We start from the raw sequence: 26,530 nt of genomic DNA, 5'->3' as shown, positions 1-26,530 counted from the left end.
ACTAGTCTCATTTTAGGAATAGTGCCCTGACACAATGCAGTTAATAGCAAAAGCCCTGTGCAAGGTTTAAAATCTTACAGGATCTTGACAAAAATGGCTGCTAGCACAGGTTTGGCCGTAAATTACCACAAAATTAACATGCTCATAAACCGGGCAGCAAAGGGAAAACATCTTATCTCTTCAGACCTGACCCTATTAATTTGAGCAAGAGCAGAGATTTTGGCTGTACAAAGAGATTTCCCTGCGGAGGGAATAAAAGCACCAGCAGGACAGATCACAGTCAGCCGCAAAATGGAATCTTTTATTTTCTGGGTCATAAAATCATTAAAAAAAAAATCAAAAGAGAAACTGCTGCACAAAACAAGAAACCCACGAGACAAATTGAATTGCAGAATGTGCTATTTAAGTGAATATGGCTTAATTAAGGAACATTAATCATTCTTTTGCCCAAAGTTCTTCCTAGGCCGCACAGGGCAAAGTCAAAGCTGGACTTTCTGGTGTGCTTCAGCAGAGCGAAACACCCTCTGCTTAAGCCAAACCCAAATGATAGGAGTCACCAAGTCCCAGCTTCAAGAGAGGGTCATAAAAACCTTACAAGGATCACAGCTTGTGACCACTCCAAAACGGCTTACTGCTTGGGCTGACCATGGGTTTTTTTGTTTGGTTTTGGTTTGTTTTTTTTTTTTTTAAGAGCAATTAGACATTTTGGGGGAAAATCCTACCTGTCTCCATACTGATGGACTTCATTGACATTAGGTACGGGTTTTGAAGGGCCAGCCAGTCCTGGCTTGTCCATGGGATGGAAGAATACAGCCAGGCAGGCCAAGCAGGACCCTAGCAAGCCCCACGGCTTTGGCACATGTCACCCAGGCGTGCACAATATGCCCCTACCCAGAGCATGAAATACTCTTCTTTTCCTGGCTTGGACAGCTCAACTTCTCACTCCCCATGAGCACCTCCAGTCGAGGCACTTTTCTTTCTAGATGCTGATTATTTCTGGGTTTTTTTAATTTCATCGCCACATCCTTCTATTCCTGTTCCCACTGCTTTGAAACAAAGACATCACATCAAGTCTGACACAGAAGCAGCGATGTCTATTTTAAGGTCCTGTGGGAGATCGCCACCCCACTAAGCACAACTGGCGGCGGGAGAATGGGAAGGCAAAAACAATAGGTAAAATGTAGCTTAAAGTGGGAGAAAGGCTCAATCTGTAGCGCTCTGCTCCGTGGAACCACCAATCTTGCAATGAACTCGCAGAGCAAGAGGAAAAAAAAATAAAGAAATGAAAGAAATTTAAGTATTTACATCCAGCTTCACTAAGTGAACTTTTTAGGGCTTTAACTCCCCCAGATACTCCTAGAAAGTATGACTATTTGTAGAAGAGCGCATTGATGGAAGATCACGTCAGCTGTGTTACCCACCAAGGTTTATTCTACAGGACCAAGCTGTTTAGTTTTTATTGCTAATGAACAAGATTTATTCTTCCAGCTTAATTGGACCACCTAAAATTTGCACACACACAAAAATTTAAAACAGGACACCTGAAGGGAAAGCAATTTAAGATAAAGTCATCTGTCAGCATAGGCAGGCAGTACAGCAAGGTACGAACACTGGAACGAGTATCAGGAGGCCGATAAAGACATAATATACTCTGCGATAGCTTGGTAACGCTGCCAAAAACGCTGTTTCTGTGAAGACCCAGGATTTACGCTCTAGCTCAGCACACAAGAGTGCCCTCCCACGCACAACCTGAAGATGCCCTCCGTTCGTGTCTTGAATTAATTGTTCCACTACGGGAAGGATGTGGTGTGCTTTCGGTAAGGGGAAGGCGCGAGATTTGGTGACTGAAGGGAAACCGTGGCCCCTCGCACCTCCCCTACGGACCAGCGGGTAAAACTCCTGAGGGCAGCTCAGTGCCGGGCTCCCAGGGAGCTCGGGGAAAGGAAAGCTCCAACCAGCTCCAGAAAGGAGGGATTATAAGTAAGGATGCTGCGTCATCTCCAATGCAGAGGATGCAAAGCCAGCTCGCCCCCCAGTTACTCTCTGCAGGCTTGCAGTAACTCCATCCCTGCTGTTCTCGCTCAGCAGCGAAGTCGCTTAGACTTAGTCAAGCCCTGCAGGTCAGACAGAGTGGAGGCGATGAAATATTGATGGAGAAATGCCCTGTCCTGCCAGGCCCTCGGCAGCGATTGGCTTCCCGCACCTCCACGCTGGCCGAGGACCGTCCCCAGCGGGCGAGGGCTTTGCGAAACAGGAGCCGGCAGCACCGCGCTGCCTGACGAGGGATGCTCTTTCCGCTCCATCACCCCCAGTTCTCCAACCGTCAAGGCGACGCGCCACTTTCAGACGGTAAATGAGAAATTATCCAGTCCAAGAAGTACTACAGCAACCATCTCCCCCATCAGCTATGCTTTAAACCTATTAAGCAAGTCTCCTGAAGCACAAGGTAATTGCACGGTGAGCCCACAGGATGCCCACAATATGGGCGAGATTAGCCCATTTTATAGGATTTACACAGGCAATGCATGCAGGTTACGGTCTGCGGCATCCTTCTTCCACTTACCAGGTGTTTAGATGAATATAAACTCTATTATACTTAGAGCGAGGAACCTCTGTCAAGATTTCAAGTAGCTTTTTTTTAAAATGCATGTTTTTGCTGTACTCTCAAATGGCTACTACAGATATTCGTCTGACAGAAGCAAGCAATTCAAAACACTAGTGGTAATAATAAACTTGAAAAAAATTGATGGTTTCAAATTTAAACATTCAGCTCTGCCTTCTCAGAGCTCCTGGATGAGAATGCGTGACACTGGAGGCAGCTTAACAGAGGTTTTCTCGGCAATTTTATTAAATTCACACAAGCACTCCCCTAACAAGTCTAAAAATTATTATAGGGTTTGTAGAGTTTATTATCCCTTCAGCAGGTTAATATGATGTTGATTTAAAAGTGCAACAGAGGTAGAATTTTGTTTTCCATCATAATCTTGGTGCAGAATCGAGGACAAACAACATTTAAGTCTCCTGGGTGAGGAAAGTCTATGGATGAGAAAGCATCCAGATACACAAAAACCCAATTAATCTGTTCACAATGTTCCTACATTCCTACTCTTTCTTTCTGTTCCTCTCCCTACAAGTCTCGACACCTCATCTGGAGCTGAGACAAGGTTTTATATCAGGTATGGCCCTTAGCTCTCTAACCCAAGGTACCGGTAGAAATTTCCTCTCCTGCAGCCTACGTTGCTCTTTCCAGTACTAATGCAAGAAAATAATGACCCAAAGCTTCGTCGCTTTGGACTACATCATTAGACATCATCAGGCTAACGACCTTTCCCCATACAGGGGAAAGGTTTGATTTTGGTGTTTCAGTAAGAAATACACCATTGGTGTGGAAATATTGTCCCATTCGGAGCGACTCCCCTTCCAAAGCAAGGCTGCTACAGACCTCCAGGTCTCAGGGTATCTTTCCCACTCCAAATCTCCTTTTTTTAATTTGTTGTCTGTCTCCCCAAGAGATGAGCAGTTAACACCATACCCTAGCCTCTCCTTAGACCTTACCTAGCTGCCCTAAATAAAAATTCCATGAGACGAGCAAGATTTTTGTTAGATGTTACCACGTTCACTGCACTAGAAGTTACTTTTCCATCAACACCAGCCCTGGGTGCAGCTCCATTTCCAGTGTCTGCTTACAAAGCTCTGAAAAGCAGAAGAGAAAGGATGAACTTCTCTCATTATGTACTTGGCAGTGAGCAATCCCCAATGCACACAGCCCAGCCGGCCCCGTCCCTGCTTTCCAGCCGTGCTCTGCCGGCATGACTTGAAAACAAAGCTTTTCAACGAGGACACAAGAAGGGGAGTGAATCAACCTTAAACAGAAAGCAGAAGGAAAAAGGTCAAAGCAGAAGGGGGTTGAGAAGGGGTTCCTGTGGCTGTGACAGCTTTGTTAGTTAGGGCTGCACTGGAAATTGCACCATCAACAAAACTCTGCCAGTCCTCGGATCTACATTTAGAAATGCACCCTTGGCACAAACCAAATTCACTGTACCTTCTATCCAAACACCTCACTCGATCCCTTGGGGCTGAAGTGTAAATGAGATTTGGCCTTGTAAGAGAGGGTGCAAGGTGAGCCAGAAGCAGGAGAGCAGGATTTGAAGTGATCTTTCTAACCCTCTTGAAGAAGGAAAGAGAAAGATAAGGGTCCAAATCAGTTCTCAGCAAAAGACAGAGCAGATCACAGAGCTTCACCTGACCTGGAATGAATGGCACTGCTTTCTTCAAGGGCTTTTAAAATAAAGCCAAAAAGCAATGCATTGAGTCACTATTGGCAAAGCCAGAAAGGAGGCAGGGATGCCACCCCCCCTTGGAGCCCACAGTCCGGTCATAGGGATGCTCACCCATACCCAAGGCTGACCCTTATTTTAGATACCAAGTGGGAGACGAGCTCCTTCAACAGGCTCTCCCTGGGGTGACCAGGTCTTGCTCTCGCTGGAGTTGACATTCCTGCTGTCGACGTGGGTTTTTCACGGTGACACAAAGGCAGGAAGAGAGGAGTAAGGACAGTCAGTAAATCAGCACCAAAGTACTCCCACACGGAGCAACTCCTGTCTAGGCATTTCCCACGCCTTGGGAGCCATCCACCTCAGCTCTGTATTACACGTGGACTCGTTCACACTCAGCAAACACGATCTGATATAGGCTTACCCCCCCACACACTGTATTCTCCTTTTCATAAGTCTTGTGACATTTGCGGATTTGTTCTGGGCTGGAAATGCCACCATCACCACACGTGGATTTGAGCAGCACCGTGACCGTTTCAGCTTCCTTTTAATAAAGGGCTTTTGTCCTCGTGGGTGCGAAGAGAAGCTCAGAGCCTTTGGAGGGCATCTTCAAGCAGCCCAGAGGGCAGATCGAGAACGTAGCATTGCCGAAATCTCACATCCTAAGCTGTGATAGACACTACAGCAGATGACACACACTGCCAGCCCTGAGGGTTTGGCTCTCGCAGACAGAGCACCCCTGTGCTATCCAGACCCACAGAGCAAAGACCCAGAGGCAAATACCTGAGGGTGAGCGCGGGATGAGTACAGACGCTTTGCTCAACCCCAGCCCCTTATGCTGATATGACTGGCATTGTAAGAGCTGACATTAAATGCAAAGTGAGGTATTCCAGGTTCCTAGAGTGACACGTCACCTCCATTTGCTCTCCTTCCACCACGGAAGAGCATCTGTTGCTCCCTAGTTTTACTTGCTGCCTATTTTAGGAGATGCCTAGGACTTAAGTATCTTTTTCATTAGTTTTATTTAGCTACTTTTTACACTTGGAAACCTATGATTTTTTTAACTGAGCCAGTAATCATTATTCACCTTTTTTTAATCCTTTACCTAAAAGGACACAAGCAAAATAAAGGAAAAAAACCCTGAAAACAGCCCTAAGTTGAGATTCATCCTCCAAGCGGCAAGTAGCCAGGCTGATGGCAGAAGATGTCTAACCCCCTTGTTGTATTTTGTTCTTCCTCAGCCCTGTTTTGCCCCATAACACCACCGTTTTGTTTCTCTGGTGGAAAGGGCATCGGCAACTTCATACTGACCCACCTGCCACCCTCACGGTCTGGAGGGGTCAGAACAAGCATGTTGGGGATGGTTGAGACAAAAGAAAGCCGGAACAGAAAAGGAAGAAAAAGTGACTGAGGTACCATTAGCATCAAAGCCACCTTATCTAATTCATAGCCAAAACCAAGCTTAACCCTCCTTCCCCAGCCCCTGATGAACTGCCTGCGTGGCACACCAGCTCACGCAAACGTGGTGGTTAAATATAAAATCTTACAGGTCTTTTGCTTCATCCCCACCCACCGAGGAACAGCACTGCTATGTGGCTGGGGCTCGCTGCTTCCCCATCACATCCACATGATGCAAGGATGTGGATGAATTAATTGGAAAATGTGTCCTTATCCCCGAGGATTCAGTGGGATCTTTGTTACTTTCCTGCTACTGGGTGAAAATTAACCTAAATGAGTGTTCCCTCATTTAAACTCTTTGTGTGAAAGGAGGGGTGTCTCTGTCCACTTGAAGAGCCTGTTACAGTAAAGCCACAGCTTCAGTTGACATTTCTATTGTAAATGGAGCAAAAGGAGAGAAGCAAGTTCTAAGGGAGCAGGGGGAACAAAAAAACCAAAACCCAACCTCAAACCTCATATTTCCAGCATCCATTTCTACTTTCAGCAGGCAAGAAAGGGCTCCCAGACCCATTGTGAAAGAGAAAAAGGATCAGGAGCTGCACACCCAGCTCTATTGTATTGCCCACCGGTTAAACCATTCTGAAAGTTCATGGCTCATTTTCTCAGCTCAAACCTCAAAGTGGGAAAAAAGAATTATTTAAAGATGGTAAAGTTGAAGAGATTCCACCATTTTGGTGGAAAAATAGTCCTAACTCAAAAACGTCTTTTATAAACTTAACATTGCTTCCCAATTGCATTTATACACTGAAGCCCAGATTCCAGAGTTTTGTAAAATTTTGTTCATTTCAGGGAAGGTTGGGAAAAAAAAAAAAAAAAAGACATAAGGGTATTAGTTGCATATGTCCTTTCAGTTTTCCCACCAAACAGCATTTCCTACAGCCCGCAGCTGCCCACCTGCCAGCCCGTTTCACCAGGCACGACCATCCACCAAGCGCTCTGCTCTCCAAGCTGCTTTTGGCAGCTCAGTAGACACAGTGGAACTGGTTCATTCAGGGAACCGAAATGCCTGTCAGCCAGGGCGCTCAGAGATGCCAGCCCATGCCAATACCTACCAGGGACATGGTAGAAGATTCAGCAATTATTTAGAAAATGCAAGGTCCCGCCTGGAAGAACTACTACTGCCTATCTCCAAGGAGGCCGGAGGAGAACGTGAGTTATCCTTTACTACAGCCAATGCCTCAGTAGCTTATTTTTGCATTCACTACATTTTCTTTAAAGCTAGGAGATAGCAAAGCTGAGGATATATGTGTTTAATTACTAGATGCTGCAGAAAGACACTGTAATTACACTGTTTGCTCTCCCGTTGATTCCACCCCATTCTCCCAATTCATTTCAGTGCAAATAGCCTCGTTAGCTCCCTAATCAGGAAGTCTATAAATACCATAGCCGAGGCACTAAGCACACCCCTGCCTGCCCCCCCCAAACCTGGGTAAGGGAGCCCCGGGTCCCATGCGCTGGCAGGCACCCAGCACCGTGCTCCCGCTGCACAGACCCTCGCAGCCGCAGCCCTTCAGGGACTGGGGTCCAGGATTTGGGAAGGATGCAGGACCCTATGCCCAGCTAACCTGGGACAACCCATGCTGCAAAACTGGAGGGTTTGCAGGACCTGGAGTCCTGCATCTCTATCCAGTCAAGCTAATACGAGCATCAAGGATCCAGGATGCACCTTTCCCAGGTCCTGCAAGACCTGGGGTGCACCCCCATGCCCCGCAAGCCCAGGGGTGCAGGATCCTAGCAAGGGGATAAAGGATACAGGCTGCATCCCCATGCCCAAGCAGTAAAAAAAATAAAACCGCAGGACCCAGGCTGCACCCTCACGCCCAGTCATTTTGGGGTCGCAGGGAGATGCAGGACCAAGGTGCACCTTATTCCCAACTGTCCCAAGGCGTGCAGGGCAAGCGGGTGCAGGACCCCGGCTGCAGCCCCACGCTCAGCCAGCCCAGGGGCACAGGATCTGGGCTGCACTCCCACCCCCAGCCAGTCCGGGAGATGCAGGACCTGAGTTGCACCCCATCGCCAACCGGCTGGGGATGCAGGATCCGAGGAATAACCCCGATGCCAAGCCGGTCGGGGGGGCGCAGGATCCGGCAACGAGGGTGCAGGAACCGCGGTGCACTTCCGTGCCCATGCTGCCTGCGGGTGCAGGATCCGGGGTGCAGGATCCGGGGTGCAGCCTCTTGCCCAGCCGGTCCGGGAGATGCCGGACCAGGGCGCAGTGCCGCGGATGCGGAACCCGGGAAATAACGCCGATCCCGAGCTGGCTGGACGGGTGCAGGACCCGGGCAAAGGAACGCAGGACCCGGGCTGCCCGCCCGGCCCGCGGCTGCAGGACCCGCGCAACGGGCTCCAGGCTGCACCCCCACGCCCAGCCAGTCGGGGGCTGCAGGACCCGGGGTTCACCCCGTCCCCAACCGGTCCGGTGGGCGCAGGACCGGAGGAATCGCCCCGATCCCGAGCCGGCGCAGGCTCCGCGCAGGCAAAGGGAGGGAAGCAGGAGCCGGCCCTGGGGGTGCTGGACGCGGGGTGCGCGGGGACCACTCACATCGAGGATGACGGAGGTGCCCTTCCTCTGCGCGGCAGCGGCGCCCGGGGTGAGCAGCTCCCGCTCGCCGACGCCCTTGTCGCTCATCCTGGCCACCACCCAGCGCAGCAGCCCGTCCAGCCCGCGGAGCGCCGGCGGTGGCTTGCGCAGCAGCCTCTGCACGCCGGCCCGGCAGTAGCGCGCTGCCTGCTCGCACATCGCTCAGCCCGGCCTCATGCCGGAGCTGGGGACTCCCTCCTCCCCCTCCTCCTCCTCCTCCCACCGCCACACGGCGGGCAGCGGACGGGCCCGCGGGGTGGGGTGGGGACACACACACACACACCCACACCCCCCCCCCACCCACACCACCCCCCCACCCCCCCCCACCGGCGGCCGGGGGGTCCTGGGCGAAGAGTAATTGGGGGGGGGGGGGGGGGGGAAGGGGGTGTGATTTTTGGGGTGGAGGGTAGGCCACCCCGGAGCACCCCGGTGGGTGCTGCCTGTGTGCTCCCATCCCCATACGGCCCCCTGCTCCAACACAAAGCATCCTTTTAGGCATTTTCTATCTAAAAAGAGTATTTATATGGCATGTCCTCTCCCTTCTGCAGCCTCCCTACCCCACAACAGATTTTAGGGGCTCTTTGTAAGAACAGCAAAGAACAAATTTATTGCTAGGAGATAAAACTTGTCCCTGACCCACTACCTCTACTCCAACAAGCCCCTGTACGATAAATAGCCAGTGACTCCAGCTGGGGTATTGCAGCATTTGTGGCCACAGAGCTAATGACAGCGCTCATCTGGACAAATATTTCTAATCCTGTAACTCCGTATCACAAGGATATTCCTTTGTGATACTCCTGTGCTCACCTACACAGGTCAAGATCTGCACTTGCAGTAGGGAGGATAAGTCTTCTGGTCAAAATGACACTAAATCATTTCATCTTCCCCTCCCCACTTGAGGGGATGGTCCCAGTTTGAGTTCAGACCCAGAAAGGCACCGAAGCCAGAAGAGCTCTGACCCAGACCATCTCGAAGGGTTCCCCAGAGTGCTGGAGCGACCACAGGTCCCAAATGGCCTTTCCCCCTGCCCACTCGTGACAGCCAGACCCTCTCACAGGCAGTTCTAGAGGACTTCATGTCCCGCTGGAGTCGCATCCCCAGATTCGTACATCTCTGACACAGGAGCCAGCAAGCCCAGCACCCTCGTGCAAGCATTACACGCTTCCCACGCTGAGCCCATTGCCTGATCTTCAACTGAGGAACAGCACGGCTGCTCCAAAAGGCCTGACCAGCTGCTGCTTTAAGAGGAAAATAATCAGCAACAAATGATTTCTTCAAACAGAGCTCATATTCTGTAGTGCACCGGAGAGCAGACCCCCCCAGCAAAGCCTACCCAGAGGTATTATTTAGCCTCTTCTTCTAACCACTCATCTTTATGAGGTAAATTAGGGTGAAACTTCTGTGTTTGAGGTGAAAGGTGGGGGAATGCACATTTTTCTCTCAGCTGCTGCTCAGAGAAAAGCAAGTGGGAGCCTGGTTCTCTCTGCTGGAATACATGGACAACGGCTGGAGGGTCTTGAAAGGCTCTTAAATAGACGGGGCACCCGTGGGCTGAGCTCTCACCTTTCAGGGTTCCCTTCTCCAGCAAAACAAAATTAACGGGGAGAAACAGAGGAACTTCAGGGGGTTTACGTTGGCTCATGGGAGCGGCGTGGAGCACTCGAACGGCTCTGCGTTCATTTACAGGGATGCTCAGAGCAGGCTGGTGCGCAACCCGGCCACAGCCCGATCCCCGCTTACATCTCGCAGCAAAGATAATCTGAGGTAAGACACGTCTTATCGTCCTTGCCAGGGGCTTAGGTGGGCTGGATCCCTCCGCGCCAGCCACTGGTGCCAATCGGCCCGTGCCCTTCACGGCCTGAATTATCCTGCTCTTTTGTACTTTTACAATCCTCAGATTATTCATATGCTTCTTTCTCCTTTAGACATGGCTAAATGGCTGGTTCAGACTGTATTAGTCACACCCAGTTTAGGATTACTAGATACTTGTTATTTAAAACTATTTACCAAAGAAGTTTATAAATAAGGTTCTTTGAATTTTCCTTTCTGTGTGCTATGACAATTCGAGGCTTGGCTTGGAAGTTTGGCACTATTTCTGTGCTTTTGTCAAAATCAGTTCTTGTTAACGTCCAAACCAGCTCTACCAGTTAAATACTCGTTTGTCCTCCTAAGTGGATCTAGACAGAAAAAGTTTGAGCCACTCAGAAGCCACCAGCCATTCACACTGGGAAGTTAACCAGCCACATTGCTAGGGGCTTGGTTTTCCCCAAGTTTCCATGAGGTTTAAGTCCCTTTGAGGAATAAGCGGAAAAGACAATTCAGTAGTTATCTGAGCCAGGTGAGAAAGCAGAGGAACCCCCAAGGCACGTGCTCAGGCTGGCCCCAGGCCCACGTCCCACACCACAGCCGAGGGGGAAGGCAGGGGCACAGACCTCAGGTCGGGCACTGCGTACCAAAATTCATCCCCTGCTCCTTGCCAAGGGCGTCGGGACACTGTCTGTCCTGTGCAAATAAACACGACTGCAGCCAAGGCATCGGGGCTTTGCCAGCCTCTCCTGCCACCCTGTGCTACCGGCCACGGCACTGCCCAGGTCCCAGGCAAGCAGCCATCAACCAGGGCCAGAAGAAGAAACCAAACAAGTGATGGGCAAACGGAGACGATACGGTTTTGACACCTGCCTGCCTCTTTAGCTGCTGCTCCCTGGCATCCGGCACACTTTTTGTTCTTTCATTAAAAGTGGAGAGCGCAGGACCACCAGCGGTCACTGGTTGCCTTGAAAGCTTTATGCATATGCATAACACAGATACTGCGTGGCATAGGAATAAATAGGAGAGAATAGAGAGGAGATAACAAAAAGCACAGTTAAATCCAGGCAAAGTGCGTCCCAGTGAAAGCAGCAAAAATTAATTACAGGTCTTGATAGACCCAAAGCAGTCAGGCCACGCAGAGCTTGATGGCAGCAGAGGCCAGCACGCCGCACAGCCCGCTGTCTCCACTGCTGACCTGGCAGCATTTCCCTTTCCACGTTGCTTTGCAGACAGAGAGCTCAAACCCTGCCCGACGGCAGTAAGGGCGAGCTGCAGAGGGAAAGGCACCAGCTGCGGCTCCACCTTCTCTTCCTTGACCTTTAACGGTTCCCCACTGCTGTGCTAGCCAGGCACACGCGTGGTCCCAGACCACCGCAGTCTTGCAAATGAAGGATACCATGAGGACAGCAAGGTTGTTGCAGGCTGGGAGAGATCAGACCTCTTCTCCCTCGCCCCCAGCCCCAAGTTCAGAAACTCAGAAGTGTCAAGAAGATGCTATTGCCGCTCCAGTTTCAAGTCTGATCTTGGCCCACCAGTTTCTCCCCCCTGGTGCACGTGGTGCTCAGCACGAAGCATAGGTTTACCCCTGTCGCTGGCCACGTTTGCCCTACGAGCTTTCATAGGGGGGCTTATTCGGGTGCCGTGCCCAATATTTTCCAGCAGCTTCTGGAAAGGCTGTTGGAGCAGGAGCTCAAACCACGTGCTGTAATTTCAGATGAGAGGCCACCTGAAGAACCCAAGGGCTTCTCTGAAAGAAAGGTCCGAGACAGAGCAGAAGTCCTGCCTGCACCCCGGCGTGGCAGGCAGAGACAGCGGCTTTCATCTCCCCTTTGAATTCTGCCTTCTCCCCCCTGCCCCTCTGCGCACAGCGGGGAGCTTTATTTAATTAAAAACTTCCAACAGGCAGGACCTGCAGCCTCACTTAGTGCAAAATGTCACATATGACTTACTAATATTTACTAATGACTGAGGGATTGAGGTTAATCCAACAGTTCGATGGCAGGAAGGGGAAACGGCAACCCCGTTACAGAGATGGGAATTAGGTAAAGCAAGCTTGCCTGCCCAGCCCAGAGGCTGAAATGCCACTTTAGTCCCTGCACTACTTTATGTTTCCTATAATACAATGTGTAATCACCAGGTGATTCTATAACAAATTTATACGCTAGCTTGAAAATGCCATACTGCCAGCGGCACCAAGGTAACACGCCGGTCTGAACTGAAGACGACCCAGGGAGACCACGTACACGTGCAATGTATGGTAACTCCTAAAAATACAACAACCGCCCTCCCTTCTGCAAGTTGAGGGGTGCAGAGCTCATGGTTTGGGGAACACAGCTCACCCACTCTGCTAACAAAGTGTTGAGTCCGCCCCGGTCACTGGGATCACGGGTTTCTGAGCCGGGCCCTGCAGTCAGGGCAGGAACCGAAGCACGTATGAAGCTTCAAACGCACCATTTTATGTCACAATGATTTTTTAGATTGCTACACTAGTTCTTGCTTTAAGACAAAATGTAAACTTTGATTTTAAATACCTCCAGAACCTCTTCCGACCCCAATTACCTGAATAAGCAAAAATACGCCTCATTTAAAGCACTCCTGCTTGCACCCAGACATCGCCTCCTGCTAGAGGGCCAGCGCTCCAGCCCCGCGGGGGAACAGGCAGGATCAGCCCACGGGTGGGAGAGCCCCTGCGCGAAAGCAGGCAACCAAAAAGGTTGTTCTGAAGAATTACTCAGGCCGCCCGACGCACCCGGTCGCCGCAAATGGATACCAGGCACAGCGTGAGGGTTCAGGTTATTCCTGGTCCTAATCCTAAAGGCAACTCACAGGTATCCGGGCATTACCTGGGCTAACCTCACCGTCAAATAAAACTCCTGCAGCATTAGGAGACCACAGTCCTCAGATGCCCAGACCTCCCCAGAACTCTGAGATGGTCCTCCAGAACAATATGAAGAACTACCACCATAAGAAAAAAAAATAATAACAATAATAAAAAAAAATCAAAGCTCCAAATACATAAGAAACTCACCTTCCAAGAGCTACACAGGCTCATCCCGGGGAGCCGTGCAGCTTCTCCCAAGCCCTCAGCAGCAGCACAGCTCCCGGCTGGGGCTGCCCACGGGCTCTGGGCATCCTGTGAAACTCAGGACACCTGGGCTGGGCTGCTTTTTTGTTATTCTGAGGTGCAGGGATGCAGGCAAGCAGCAGGTAAAACCCTTCTGCTGATAGCTGCTAAATAAATTCAGAGGGTAGTGGCTGGCCTTGATTTGGTGGTTTTCAGCCTGCTCGTTTGGGTATTAAGGGGTCATTACCCAGCTCTGGTGGTTTTGGCAATTGAGAAAATGAGCATTTAAGACCAAAACCAACCCACCTTGGCTTAAAAGTTACGGGCCACTGACTTGATAGAGCTTGTGACTGTGTAGTCGTAGGGAAGAGATACTGAAACATTTTTCTTGCATGTTTATTATTTATAATAGCATCCACATAAAGCAGACCAAAATATTTTTCTCTTCAACAGGTAATTTAGGTCAGAACTATTAAGAACCCTTGGAATAAGCGAATCCCTTTCTTTCTTTGTTTCTCGTGCCTGGTACACCTTATATTGGATGGTATATAGCAGTATAAAAAGCACAGAAATGGGGAATTGCAGACTTTCTGATTCTTAAGCCTGTGTGGGGGCATGACCAGCAGTTAAAAAAAATCAGTTGAGTTATTTTACCTAAATAAATTAATGCCTCTTTATAATTGACCTCATGTGTTCTCCCCAACTGCAACATAAAACTGTTAATTTACATGATTTTAATGGACAAAATGTGTCTGTAAATGTATTTAAATTAGAGCTATCAAACTTCTTCATAGCAAAAGTGAGGAGGGAGGGACTGGCATTTTCCCCATTGCTCATGCCCTTCATAATTAATTTCTAAAGTAATTTCCTCCTTAGCGCAGCAGATACCACCTCTGGCTGCATTTGTGGGAGGAAAGAAGGTTCCCTCAATTTATTACTGGCAATAAATACTGTTAATTACTGCTTGGAGGGTAAAATCTGACAGCTTTCAATGTAAGAGGGGCTGCCTCTGGGTCACCCGACATAGTCACGATGGCAAGACACCGGGCAGGGTTGCAGGGCACGGGCAGGACACTCGCCGAGAGCTGCCTGAGGGGACGCTGGGTTAAAAGAAATAAAATAGAAACCTTTTTTATTCTTAACATATTTAGCCTGTGGCTAGAGCTGCGAACACATGGAGGTTATTCGGGAGGGTATAAAACCTGCCCGAGTATCCCTTTGCCTGGGGCATTGCTCTCTGTCCGCAAAGTGCTGCTGAAACTGCAGGACAGGAGCAATTTTGGCACAAAACCTGTGCTGAGAGAGGCTGAACCTACAAGCCAGACTTGCTTCACACCAGCACCACGCTGGAGCCCGAAGGTGGGAGCATCCTCCGACCTGCTCTGCAGGAGCTGAACAGCCGGAGGAAGAGCTGGACGTGAAAACGCAAGAGGAGTCCGGCGCGTTGCGCTCACGCTCGGGGACTGCTCGAGCAGCTGCCGTGCGGCTGTCGTTTGCCCTCAGCCGCTCTGGGGACACCCAGGACCAAAATTTTCACCTACGCGGGTGGCTGTGCTCCTAGACGGGATCCCCAGGGGCGAGGGATCGCTGCCACAAGCACGCACCATAAAGGAGGTTCAGGGCAAGTACGTGGCACGGCAGCAAGCACCGGGGGTGAGGAGGAGACATCTGCCAGCGCTCCCCAAAGGATACTCGCTGCACTTCCCAGGACTGAACTGGTCTTTCATGTGCAGACCCTCGGTTTAGTGGCCAACTCAAGGCTGCTCCTCGCTGCTCAAGCACCGGGCACATTCATTTCCCCTGCAGCATTGTATTTGCCCTTATTCACTGTCCTCAGAGTGACAGAAGTGGGGAAATTATTTATATCTTACACCGTTCTAGTAATTATTCACCAAGAGTTTGGGTGAGTAACATCCTCCATTTCTCCAGTCCTGCTCACCACTGGACACAGAAAAAAATGACTTTATGAGCACGTTATTGGGCTTCCTGGCTGTGAAGCTATTTTAAAATGCTGCTGTGTTCGCCACTTTGGGATCACGCTCATGTACTTTAATGGGTTTCACTGAGACACCAACAGGCCTGCAAGGCAGCGATCGATTTCCCACAACAAACGACTGCTCTTGAAATAATTTAACAGGATCACGATTAAGTGAGTTTGAGCTGCAGGTGCTGGGGTGCACACGGACAAGAGCTTGCTGGGATCTCGTGGAAAATGTCCCCCCGAGCGAGAGAGCCCTGACCCGGCATCCCCAGGGGAGCGTGAAGATGAGCAGAGCAGCAAGTGCCTTTCCCCCCACGAAGTCCCCTCCACCCCACAAAGCCAGAGCTGGACAAGGGGCACCTCCACCCCGTGGTCATCACCCTTGTGGAAGTGTCACACCTGCAGCCTGTGCGGCACCGGAAAGCTGTACGCCCGCGGCACGGCGTGCAAGGACATCTAGTGCCTGATGCTGAGGCTGCAAGGAGGGACCGGGTTACGGCACAGTGTGTTTTTCTGGTGGTTTGTCTCCTTGCAGCCATAAAAAGTCCCCGTGGGCCCGGCACCGGCAGCTCCCTGGAGAGCAGGGTCCCGGTGGGAGCGTCGCTGCGAGGCTCTGACATGTGTTTCAGCTGTCTGCAACATCTGGGGCTTCATCTCACCAGCTGGAGATCCCCGACAGCGGATGGCCCCTCGCATGAAACACGGCTCCTCTGCCGAGGCCGGTTTGGGCAGTTTTGGGCCGTTTCCCTTCAACACATCCCACACAGCTCATGGGGTAACGCAGGTAACGCAGCACGGCTGATGAGGAGGTGAGATTTGTGTCTCCATCTACTTGCAGTGCCCACCTCTCTATCCCTATGTCTGTTTTGTGGGCTTCCCACAGTCCGGCTCAGATACAGCATCCTAACTGAACGCTGCACCTGGGGATGGAGCTGACCACACGGCGTGCGGCGTGAGAAACCAATCTTGTTTTCAAAGGACGTGCTCCCATCCAAGCTATCCGTAGCCAAGCTGGCCCATTAACGCTGCTTGGGCAACACAAACAGGACTTGTCAAGCCCTTCTACAAGCAGAAATACCATATTTCTGAGGATGATCTAAGCTATCCACAGTTGAGGAAGGTGGAAAATCAAGACTTCAAAACCACCTCACAGGGCTAAAACATCAGAGCACTGCCGATTGACACGCGGGTGTATCAGCGGTTCAGGCACAAAGCACGTTTGCACAGTACCCGTACCGCTGACGTCCCTGCAGAGCCCCGGGACACGGGATGGCAACAGGGAGGGCGGCTGCCCGGCCGAGCGCTGCGGCACACTGCAGCCAAGGTCACAAACTCGTTGCACCGAGGCGCTGCCAGCAGACGACCCTGCCCACCGCCCCCTCCTTAGGCAGCGACCCTCGCTCTGTAAAATAGGGATTTTTCTTTAAATGAGACTCGGAGAAGATAGCTGGAGCTACGGAAGGTCCCACCGAGCCACGCGGTTTGACAGAGAACCCAAAATAATTACGGATTTGGGATGTCTTAACCTAGCCCATCCCCGCAGGCAGGGATGCGTGCCTTCGCGCTTTGAAGGACCTCTACTCGGCAAAAATGGACCCGTCGCGCAGGGAGCTTAATAAACCCTTCCTCTCGGTGCTGGTGAGCTCTGCAGTCGGGAGAGGGAGCCGTGCTGCTGCCGGACGGACACACGGACACCTCGGCCAGCGTTGAAAGCCTGTTTTCCACCAGACCTTGCGGCCCAATATGCTCGTGTTTCCCAAATAAAATATCGATTTAAAGAGGTTTTAATTGAATGTAGTAACATTTTTGGAGTTGTCTTCCCCTCTCTCCTTGGAAGTTTAAAAAAACCATAGCTATTCAAAAAATTGGTGCAAGTTTAAGAATAACTTTGGGCCCCTTGAAAATCACTTTTTTTAACCAGCTTGCTACCCCCCATCTCGGTGCTGCCCAAACCTCTGTGCAACACCTCGGCAGCCCCGGGCACCCGCCTGTCCTCTCCCATCCCACCCACCATCTCTTTACCGAAATGAAAGTTCCCAGCTCTGACCTTCCCACCGCCAACTGCACCTCGTGTCACATGCACACAGGTTTTATCCTCTTAACTGGGCTTTGAATCACACCTTCAGAAGCCTGAAACTGTTTCCCAGCAAAACCTGTCCTGACAGCTTTATTGCCCCGTGCAAGTCCAGATCAGTGCTTCGGGATTGGCAAAACAGCTAATCACCTCCCTGAAAACATGTCTGTACAGTCCGTACCTGGATAATTACATAATACAATGTCCAAAATGTCGTGATGGAGAAGATATCCACGTCATTTCTGTGCAAACGCCCTGAGCATCGCTGGCAAAGCCCAGGCTGTCTGCTCCTGCTGCCAGGCCAACATGCAGATCCCTCAGCCCAGCAGAGAACAGCATCTTTTGGGGGTTCCCAGGCACGGATTTTCAGAGAAACCCCTCTTTCAGCACAAGCATGAGCTATCCAAAGGGGTTTACCCTTCCTCTGTCTGCTACTTAGTGATTTCAGATAGCAAGACACAGGGTGGCAATTAAACTCCGGGTAACTCTGACTTTGTAAGCTCTGGAAGATCATGGAAAAAAGATCCAAAGCAAACCACAAATTTAAGTGGTAAAAGACCTACTGTAATGTCTTTCCAATGATGGCTTCATTCCCAATTTCTAGGTGCCCCTTATGGTCCATATATTTCAGCAGGACACAATGCAGTATGAGACACAGCGGCAAAAATATGAAGCTAATTGTCTACCACATGACTTTTCCCATGAAAAGGGCAGAAATAGAGCTATTAAATGAAACCACACTATACTTATAACTGCAAAGGACTCCTAGGCCACTCAGATTGTCCGAGTTCATTGCAGCAAGCTCTGTCTCAAAAGAAGTTTCTTTCCTGGGTTCCTTAGTGCCAGCTCTCACATGGTAGAAGCCCATTTCTCACGATGGGCATCCAGGAAGCGTGAGCATCGGGTGGGCTGTCGGGTACCGGGACACAAGGCTCCCAGCTGACAGTCTACCAGCAGGTTTTTTTTTCAGGTGTCACTTCAGATTTGTGAAAAGTGGCTATATTAAATAGCAGAATAAAGCTTGCATCCATGACTGCAGAAATACAGAAGTCTTGAATTGCAACTAGATAAAATACCTGAATCTCTGGTTTTCTTCCTGGCAGAGAAAACACTGCTTATGGGTTGCATGCATCGGTTGTTTCAGATCCTCATTTGGGTTCCCTTCGTTTCTGGGCATTTTTAGAGGGATTCCCCCAATGCGCCTCACCTGCTGCCTCCAGAATAAACCTGGTGCCTTGCAGTCATGTTTCTGAGGGTTTCTCTACCGGGTGCACACACTGAGTCACAGCAGATTTACTGCTTCACCTTTGCCTCCAGGATTATAGCAAGTGACCCAGAAGCCCATTATAGACTTGAAAACCATTCCCCCTCCCAGTGCAATGCTCCTGTCCCCCCATATATTTTTATGGCTGTGAAGCTTTTCTAGCTATTACTCTCAAACTTGTAAAAAAAAAAAAAAAAAACCCAAAACAAACCAGAGTTGTTTATTTTATAGCATTACAGGGCACACCTTACTGGTCCTTTGCAAACATAAATTACATAAAGACTTTGATAGCAGCAGGGAGATGCGCGTCTCCCAACAACCGCTCCTGAGAGGAGCAGGCACGGTTTGGTCCTGAAGAACCAGGAGGCTGGAGGACACCGGGGCTTGCGGAGACGTGGAACAGGACCGGGAGAGGTCACGACGCTTGGTGAAAAGCACCCGGGCACCCGCGGGGCCGGCCAAGCTGAGCCAGCCGGGCTGGCATGGCTGCACCAACTGTGTATTGCTGGGACTAATCTCGTTTGCTAGGAAATTCAGGGATCGGGGAGATAAATTATCAGCAGGCGCCGGAGGCATTTGGTTGGAATTACAACCTGCTGCACGTCACGGTCCTGAACTGCCGGGGAAAAGTCCATCCAGGCAGGCATCTGGGAATTCAGAAAATGGCCATATGGGTGATGCTGGCTTACTAACCCACCCACTTCCCCAGCCCTAGCTTTTGGCTTTTACTCATATTCTGTTGTGCTGGCAAGCTCCATGCTGGCCATCACGACATCCCTGAGAGCAAAGCTGCCTCCTGCATCCCCTGCCACAGACACCAACACTCACCTGCCCTGGCGGGCTACAGAAAAGAGCTGCATGCTTCATTTTTAAAGCAAAATACAAAAGCTTTGGCTAACAGAATAGTCCCATATGTTTCTGAGTCCACCTGCCAAGAGGAGGTTTTCTCAATGACTTTTGGGGATGGAGTTATGACAACATAACGCCATCATATATTCATCCGCCTCCTGAACAGCTTGTTGCCCATGCTCAGTCTCTCGTGATGGTTCACATGCCAACATTATAAACCACCCTCACACTACACTTGGGTAACAGCCTGGCCCAGCATCAACCACAAAAAGTCTAGGGCAGTGCCCTCCAGCTCTGACAGCCGGATGAGATACTGCCAGGAGGCCGTATTTGGGGCTGTTCCTTCAGCAAATGAACAATCATTTCTTTTAACGTTGACTGAAGTACAAGCGCTAGCTCGCACTGGGAAGTTTCTACGTTTGCAGCCACACTAGGAGGTGAGCTGGCCGGGGAGCAGGGCTCGGCGGTCCCACCCTGGGCAAGCAGGCTGCGATAAATACGATACTGCGCTTCCTAAATCAGCGCTAAGATGCTCGCCTGTGCCCTGCGTTGAAGGGGTTTCTGGTGTAACTAAGGTTTATGATAGCCAAAAATGGCCACAAAGGCCAGTATGAACACACCACCTTTACACGACAGCCTCCAAAGAGCCGTCCTGGAGCTGCTGCACGGCCGGGCACACCAGCACCCTGCCCAACACCACAGTTGTCACCTTCAGATCCTCCAGCCCAAATCCAAAGAAGTTTCTTCAAATAGATTATTTGCTTCAGGCTTGTCCTCTTTTGGCCTTTTACGTCTTTGCTGCCCTGCTAAAGGCTTTTCTTCTGGACAACTCTGCTGAACTGGGCACTGCCCATCACCAGGACACATCAAATCTTTCTCGTGGCCAGGGTGGCTGCCTACCTGCAGCCACTGTAAGGATTACGAAGCCAAATGTGGCTGGCAGTCAGATTTCCTAGGGTGGCCCATTTATTGCGAATGTAATTCCCATTTGTTATTGTCAGAGCTGTGAGAAAAGAAGAAGAAAACCACATTCAGGCAGGAGTTGCAAGGTGTGATCAAATGGACCGTCCTGTTTGCTGAGCTTGTTCCGTGTTATATAAACTCCAAAGTAGTAAATAATTCACGGAATGCATCCTGACATATCTGAGGCAGAGGAATATGGAAATTATATTTCCATATGGAAAATGCCTAGTATTAGTTCTTTCACCAAGCAGGGGCCGTTGGGACCTTCTAGCCTCGGAAAAAGTGAGAATTTGGGACTCAGTCATTCAGCCCTTAACAGAATAAACATTTTTATCCCGTGCATTTCCACTTCCCTTATCAGTGCGGTATTCAAAGACTTATTGGGACTGCTCACATGAGGGAAGAGGGAAAGATGGTTCATCCATAGTGATATTTGACCAGAGTAAGACTTTATTGTTTCAGCTGTGGGATTGCTTTCAAAGCCCTGTAATTTTCTTCACCTAATGCTGGGAAAGCACCACACGCTCCGCTTGCGAACGGGGATCTGCTCCAGTGTAACCGCATCGTTTCCTCTGCAGCGAGCCGTTTCCCAGCACACGGACAGAGGGGTATCCATTACATTGTTTAAAGGAAGGGGGGGGGGAAAGCCTTTTGTTGGAAATGGATGTAACAGAGCGCAAGGAAGGTCACAAGGGACAGGCAGCCTGGGAACGGGCGATTCCAGCTCCCTTTGATTTGCTTTCCTTTGTTTCGGGGTGAGAACATTTCACTTGGCCAGCTCTCGGCCAGCTCCCCCGTTACGGCATATCCAGATTACTCAGTGGATGAGGTATTTGGAGTATTACATCACGCAGATAACGTTTGTTTATATAACTTTATCGTTTTCTCAGACACTTGCTTCTCCATCTTCCTGAAAAATATTTATATAAACTTTTAATAAATATTTATCTAAACATTTACAGAAACATTTATATTTTCAGGAATGTGAACTTATTTACGTCAACCTCAGAATGACAGTCACCTCAACTACAAAACAGTACAAGTGGTTGCTGCAGACCTCTGCAGCATTGCCTGGGAACTTTTTTTTCTTCTTACAAACACCAGCTCACCAAAATTGGAGTTACGCTGGGGAAGAAACCAGTTCTGGCGAAACACAAATCTGAAAACGTCCTCAGCCCTGAGATGGAAGTGCTAGCCAAAAAGGGAACCAGAAATCCACCCTAAAATCCCAGAGGTTACAGCGTTCACCACAATGTCAGAGCGCTGCGTCTGAGGCTCTGCTATAAATCCCCGATCGAACACTGGTTTCTGTCTCTGTTCCTAATGAAAAATTTCCAAAGGGCTTATTTCTACCTCCAGGTAAAACAGAGGGAGGATTTTAAAGCTTTCATTTCCAAGGGAGAAAGCCTTCTTACTATTACACATTTGATCAGGTCAATATATCGCAGAGGTTGCATGCTGCCTGCTTTAACACGCTGCCTTAAGCCATTTTAGTCATACTCCAGCCAGCAAAAATATCGCCAGTTATTCAAGCTCCTGAGAAATCTCTTTTTAAACTTTGTGAAAGTGCAATACGGGGGATGAGGTATGTTTTTGCAAATAGGTTACTTCAGGCAGCGTCAATCACATGTAACTCATTCATATGAAACACCGCCCTTCCCTCTCACTGCTCATGTGTCTTATTGCTCATTAATCGCCCCAATTTCCTGGGCAGCTGCCAGAGACTCCACGACAAGAGCAGCATTTACAGGAAAGATGTTCCAGCAACCCCCATGAAAGGCAGTTTGGCAAACAGGTGCTGGAAAGGGCTCCGGGAAAACTTTGGTTGCAACAGCTGAGCGTGGAATCGGTGCTCCCACCGCAGCACCCAGCACGGGCTCTCGCCTTTGTGGCCGTGCCAACACCGTCCTTCCCAACCAGCTGCGGGAGAATTGCTGGGCAGCGGATACCCCGTATCTCCAGTTTCCCTTTCCTTGCATTTTCCACATGCGGGGTCAGACCCTGCCGAATGCCTCCCGTCCGCACAGCCCCCAGACCCACGCAGACACCCATACGTGTGCTGGGGAGGGCTGCCAGCTCCGGGCAGGGCTGCCATCCACCACCCTCGTGGGAGCGAGCTCACAGCACATCCCACCCGCAAAGCTGTTCCGAAGCATCGGCTGTGAAATCCCTCTAGCCTTGAGCCACGACATGTCAGCATCTGCTGCCATTGCTGTTTCTTTTCCCGGGCTGCGGTTTGATAAAACACTAAATCCAGCACTGGCTTCCCAGCAACTGGATTAAAAAAACCCAACCAAACAAACAAAAAAAAAAAAAACAGGAGAAGAAAAAGAAAACTCAGCTCCAGAGCACAAGGGATTCACATGGCATAAACCTTCCAGCAGTTCCGATTTGCTTAGAAACGATGCTGCTAAGTTAACTTTGTGCAACTTGACTCGTTGTTCATCTTTTTTGCAGCTGCTGTTGCAGCTTAGGAAGACAAACCTCTCCCCCACTTCCAGGTCACGATGCCCATCACACGCATCCCCTTCTCCTCCCAGCTGGAGAAGGCCGTACAGCCCCTGTGTCCCCTTTGGTCTCCGAGCGGGATGCCCTGTGCAAGATGGGCTGAATGCGGCACAGCCCACGGTGCTCCCAGCACTGCAGCCACTGGGGCATCCGCATTCAGCATCCCACCACTTTGCCATTTGCTTGGTTTTGCTAGACCTTTATGATTAAACTGAAAAGTCCATTTATTACCCCAGAAAAACACAAAGGAATTTTTTTCTGACATACAAATTCCCTGGCTTTTTCAGCTGGAAGATCCACTGGTCGGTTTATTAGCTTTGAAAGTTATCTATGCCTCTGAGACATCTGCTGACTCGGAGTTACGGTAATACCGGATAACTTGGGTATTAATGCCAAATTGCAAATGAGGTTTGCTCTGCTGGGCCAGCTCTCAAAAGGAATGAATGTTTTAGGCCCGCAACTGTGTCTGTGGTCTCATGAAAAAGTATAGCTCTCCTGGTTTTCCATTTTTTTGCCATTAAAGGAATTATTTCATCCTGCCCTTTGCTTGTCCTCTGGTTAAAGTTTGCCTCCCTGGCAAAAGGTTCAGTGGCCTATAAAAGCGCAACTCAAATCTGGAGACTCACCCAATATAATATCCCAAAATCCGCACTTCGTCATCAGCAGTAACTTTACACGCTCACAACCCCTGCTGAACCGCCTCTTCATTCCCGGCTTGCAGTTAGCCGCTATTTCACCGAGCAAACCCCCTCTGACCTGGCTCCGGTCTAACACGGCAGCCAAACCAGCTCTGTTTACCCCCGGAGATAGCTGGGCTGTAATCAAACACCCCAGCTCGGCCGGCTGCGGTGGGGACTGCAGCCCTTTGCAGCTGCGTCCCAGTTTGTCAAGGTGATTCCTGCAAGTATTTCACAAGCCCCTTTGCTTCCAGTGAGACCGAGATGTGGAAACTCACCTGCGATGTAAATACCTTAAATAAACAGTGCTTGCAACTTCCCAACAGGGTTTCCCAGCTGGCAGCGATGCCAGTTATGGAGCAGGACCATGCTGCCCGTGCATGCACGCTGCCTGGCTCGGGATTGCCCTCCTTTCCCTCCAGCTTGCTGTGGTGGAGCCATAAAATCAGATGTGTCAACAGCACTTCCAAGAAATGAAGGCAATCAGTAAAAATTGGGCTGGAAAACAAAATCCATTCTGCTTTCTTCACAGAAAGTTCATGGGAGCTGCCTGCTCTGCCCTTCCTCAGGCAGGCTCCTGTAAATCGATGTATTAGTAGGTCCTGCTTCTCCGAGCCAGGCTGTGTAGGGGCGCCCATACGGAGCAGAAGGGCACGTTCATCCAGCCAAAGGCAGAAATGCCGCGAGGCTTTTTCCTTCCCACGCCAGAGCAGAATCTCTCTGTCTCTGAGCTGCACAGCAGAGGATCCAGGTTTTGTCCTGGTCCTCAGGGCTCGGTCCCCAGGGATGGCCAAGGAAACTCCTCCTGGACAGCGGATCCGTGCACCTTTCCAGGCTCTGGCAGAAGGCAAGATCCAACCAACGATAGCAACAAAATTTGTGCCCCCTTTTCTTACTCCCCACTTAGCCCCTCTCTAGCCAGGAGCTTGCTTTGACCCTCATGGCTTGCTTCAGAGCCCTGGAAGTCAGATGGTTTTCCCTGGAGCCTCCAGGCTTGGTTCCAGCTTGAAAACCCTTCTGCTAGGAGACACCCCCCCACCCCCCAAGTCCCCCCCCAAGCAGCTGAGCCCAACCTCAGGAGCTGTCGCTTAGCAGCCATGCTCTAGCTGCTGGCCTGGCCCACAAAATATCTAGATTTCACAAATATAAAGCAGGTTAATTTAAGCCATCACAGCCTGCGATAGTCTGACAGCTCCCTCAGGGTCCTTATAAAACTAAGATTTACGCAACCGTCAGACTTGCAATATATTGTAATGCTCTGTAAACCTTTTAAACAGAGTGGTCTGGCCAAGACGCAGCTGGATTTACTCTTGTGCTCAAAAAAGAGAAGTGTGGGCAAAAAAAGTGAATCCTGACCAACCAAAGCGGTTCCCAAGACTATTTTACTGAAATGATTTCAGTCCAGATGATATGTAAAAGATGGCTCTTTTTAAAAAGAGGGTACCCTTCCCTTCATTTAAGCAGCGAAAGCTCACGATGAACATGCTCTGACATCTTGTAAGCCCTTCAACAAAGCAAAAAGTAGCAGCAGTAAGTTTGTACATTAATTGCATAATAAAAGGTACCTGAGTTTAGACTTGTACTGTCGGTTCTGCCACACCCGCAAGCGTGTTTATTTAAACCACATCAGCCTTGACTACAAGGACTCGCTGGCACAATAAAATAAACCCAACACAATTCTTTTTTTTTTGTCTTGTTGGTAAACTTCAAATCCTTGTTTCTGGTCTGGGTGCGTAATTTTCCACCATTCCCAGTGAGTGCCAGTGGATCTCAGGAGCTTGTCCTGCAAAGACACAAACTAGGGACTGATCAGTTCAGGGAGGAAACTAAAGGACGATGAGGAGCCCTGAAGGACAGAAAACGGGTGCCTGACGTGGAGCCCTTGTTGCGAAGTGACAAACATCACCTCTTCGCAGCAGCCAGGGGTCTGAATAAAAATAAAGCGGCTCTATCCAAACTGAGCAGAGCAGGGAGTTGCTTGAGGCTTCCCAGACTGACCTGCTCTGGCCACCATGGCTACCAAAGGTTCCCACCGGGCAGCATGGAGAGGGCACCAAAGGACTTGCAGGGCACAGAGCAATGAAGCAGAGTGGTCTCCAGTTTTAAACACCCAGGTAACTCGCCAAGGTCAGCTCCTGGCTGGGCCTCATAAGCAGCAATGGAAACAGCAGTGAAAGCATTTAATATCTCGCCTGACAAAGCTGCGTCACTCCCACCAGTTGCATGTGACGTGCACAAGGCCAAGGAGGAGACTATTTCTTTTTTCCTGGTCCCATTGCATGCTGTAAGTCAAGGTTATAATGCACGGGTGAATCCCCCACATAACAAAGCTGGTATCTCTTGTCTCTCACAGCTGATGTTTTGGAACAGTAATTCATATTTGTCTCCCTGGATACAGAGAGCTGAATAACAACTTGGATTAGCACCACACAGCCTTGCCCTGAGGACTTGCCGTCACTGATGAATAAACCACCACCTCTGCTTTGACATCCCTCCAGGGCAGAATGTGGGATACTTTCCAAGCATCGCTTGTGAATAAAACCCACTTCCCTTTCCAATCCTACACAGGGCAGGCAACAAGCTCATCCTTCTTGGGCAAGCAAGCTGGCTATTTAACACACGGTGACCCAGGCTCTCCTGACGCAGGCAGAGGCTGCTGCCCTTATTAGGAGCTCCCCAGCACAGGGTAAATGAGATCACGGTAACACAATGTGGGATACAGGAATGATCAGCGTGAATGCTGTGACTTTGACCTAGTGATGGGAAAGGCAGCGTTTCACTTGATGCCAATTCTACGTCCTTGTCCCCAGCGTGCTCCAATGCCTCTTGCCTTTTTTTTTTTTTTCCTCTCTTTTTTTAAGGTCCCCTTTGGCCTTTGTTCTCTGCTTCATTTGCTTTTGATGCTGGGAATTTGAGATTGGGCCCAAAATGGGTATTTTTTGAAAGGTGAACATCGATCATTGATACTTTTTCTAGCAAAGGTCAGCTGCAGGAGAGCAACAGCACAATCCTGCACCGCTTGGGACCT

The 26,530-nt window shown here is 50.0% G+C and overlaps 1 protein-coding gene across 3 annotated transcripts in view; it reads right to left on the bottom strand.

Annotated features, from left to right (window-relative positions):
• The window catches only part of NECAB2 (N-terminal EF-hand calcium binding protein 2), an 82,704-nt gene extending 74,198 nt beyond the window's left edge, over window positions 1-8,506 (bottom strand). For 2 of the 3 annotated variants that reach the window (XM_075765320.1, XM_075765321.1), the window contains exon 1: window positions 8,275-8,506. In XM_075765320.1, coding sequence (XP_075621435.1) covers window positions 8,275-8,472 — 198 coding nt within the window. In that variant the 5' untranslated portion in view covers window positions 8,473-8,506. The remainder of the gene's footprint in view (window positions 1-8,274) is intronic. The other variant, XM_075765322.1, reaches the window with a different exon arrangement.
• Window positions 8,507-26,530: the final 18,024 nt, after the last annotated feature.

This window comes from Balearica regulorum, chromosome 13 (assembly GCF_011004875.1).
Source record: "Balearica regulorum gibbericeps isolate bBalReg1 chromosome 13, bBalReg1.pri, whole genome shotgun sequence".
Lineage (NCBI taxonomy): Eukaryota > Metazoa > Chordata > Aves > Gruiformes > Gruidae > Balearica > Balearica regulorum.
Note: the sequence above shows the minus strand (reverse complement) of the source record. Positions and strands in the feature narration are given on the sequence as shown.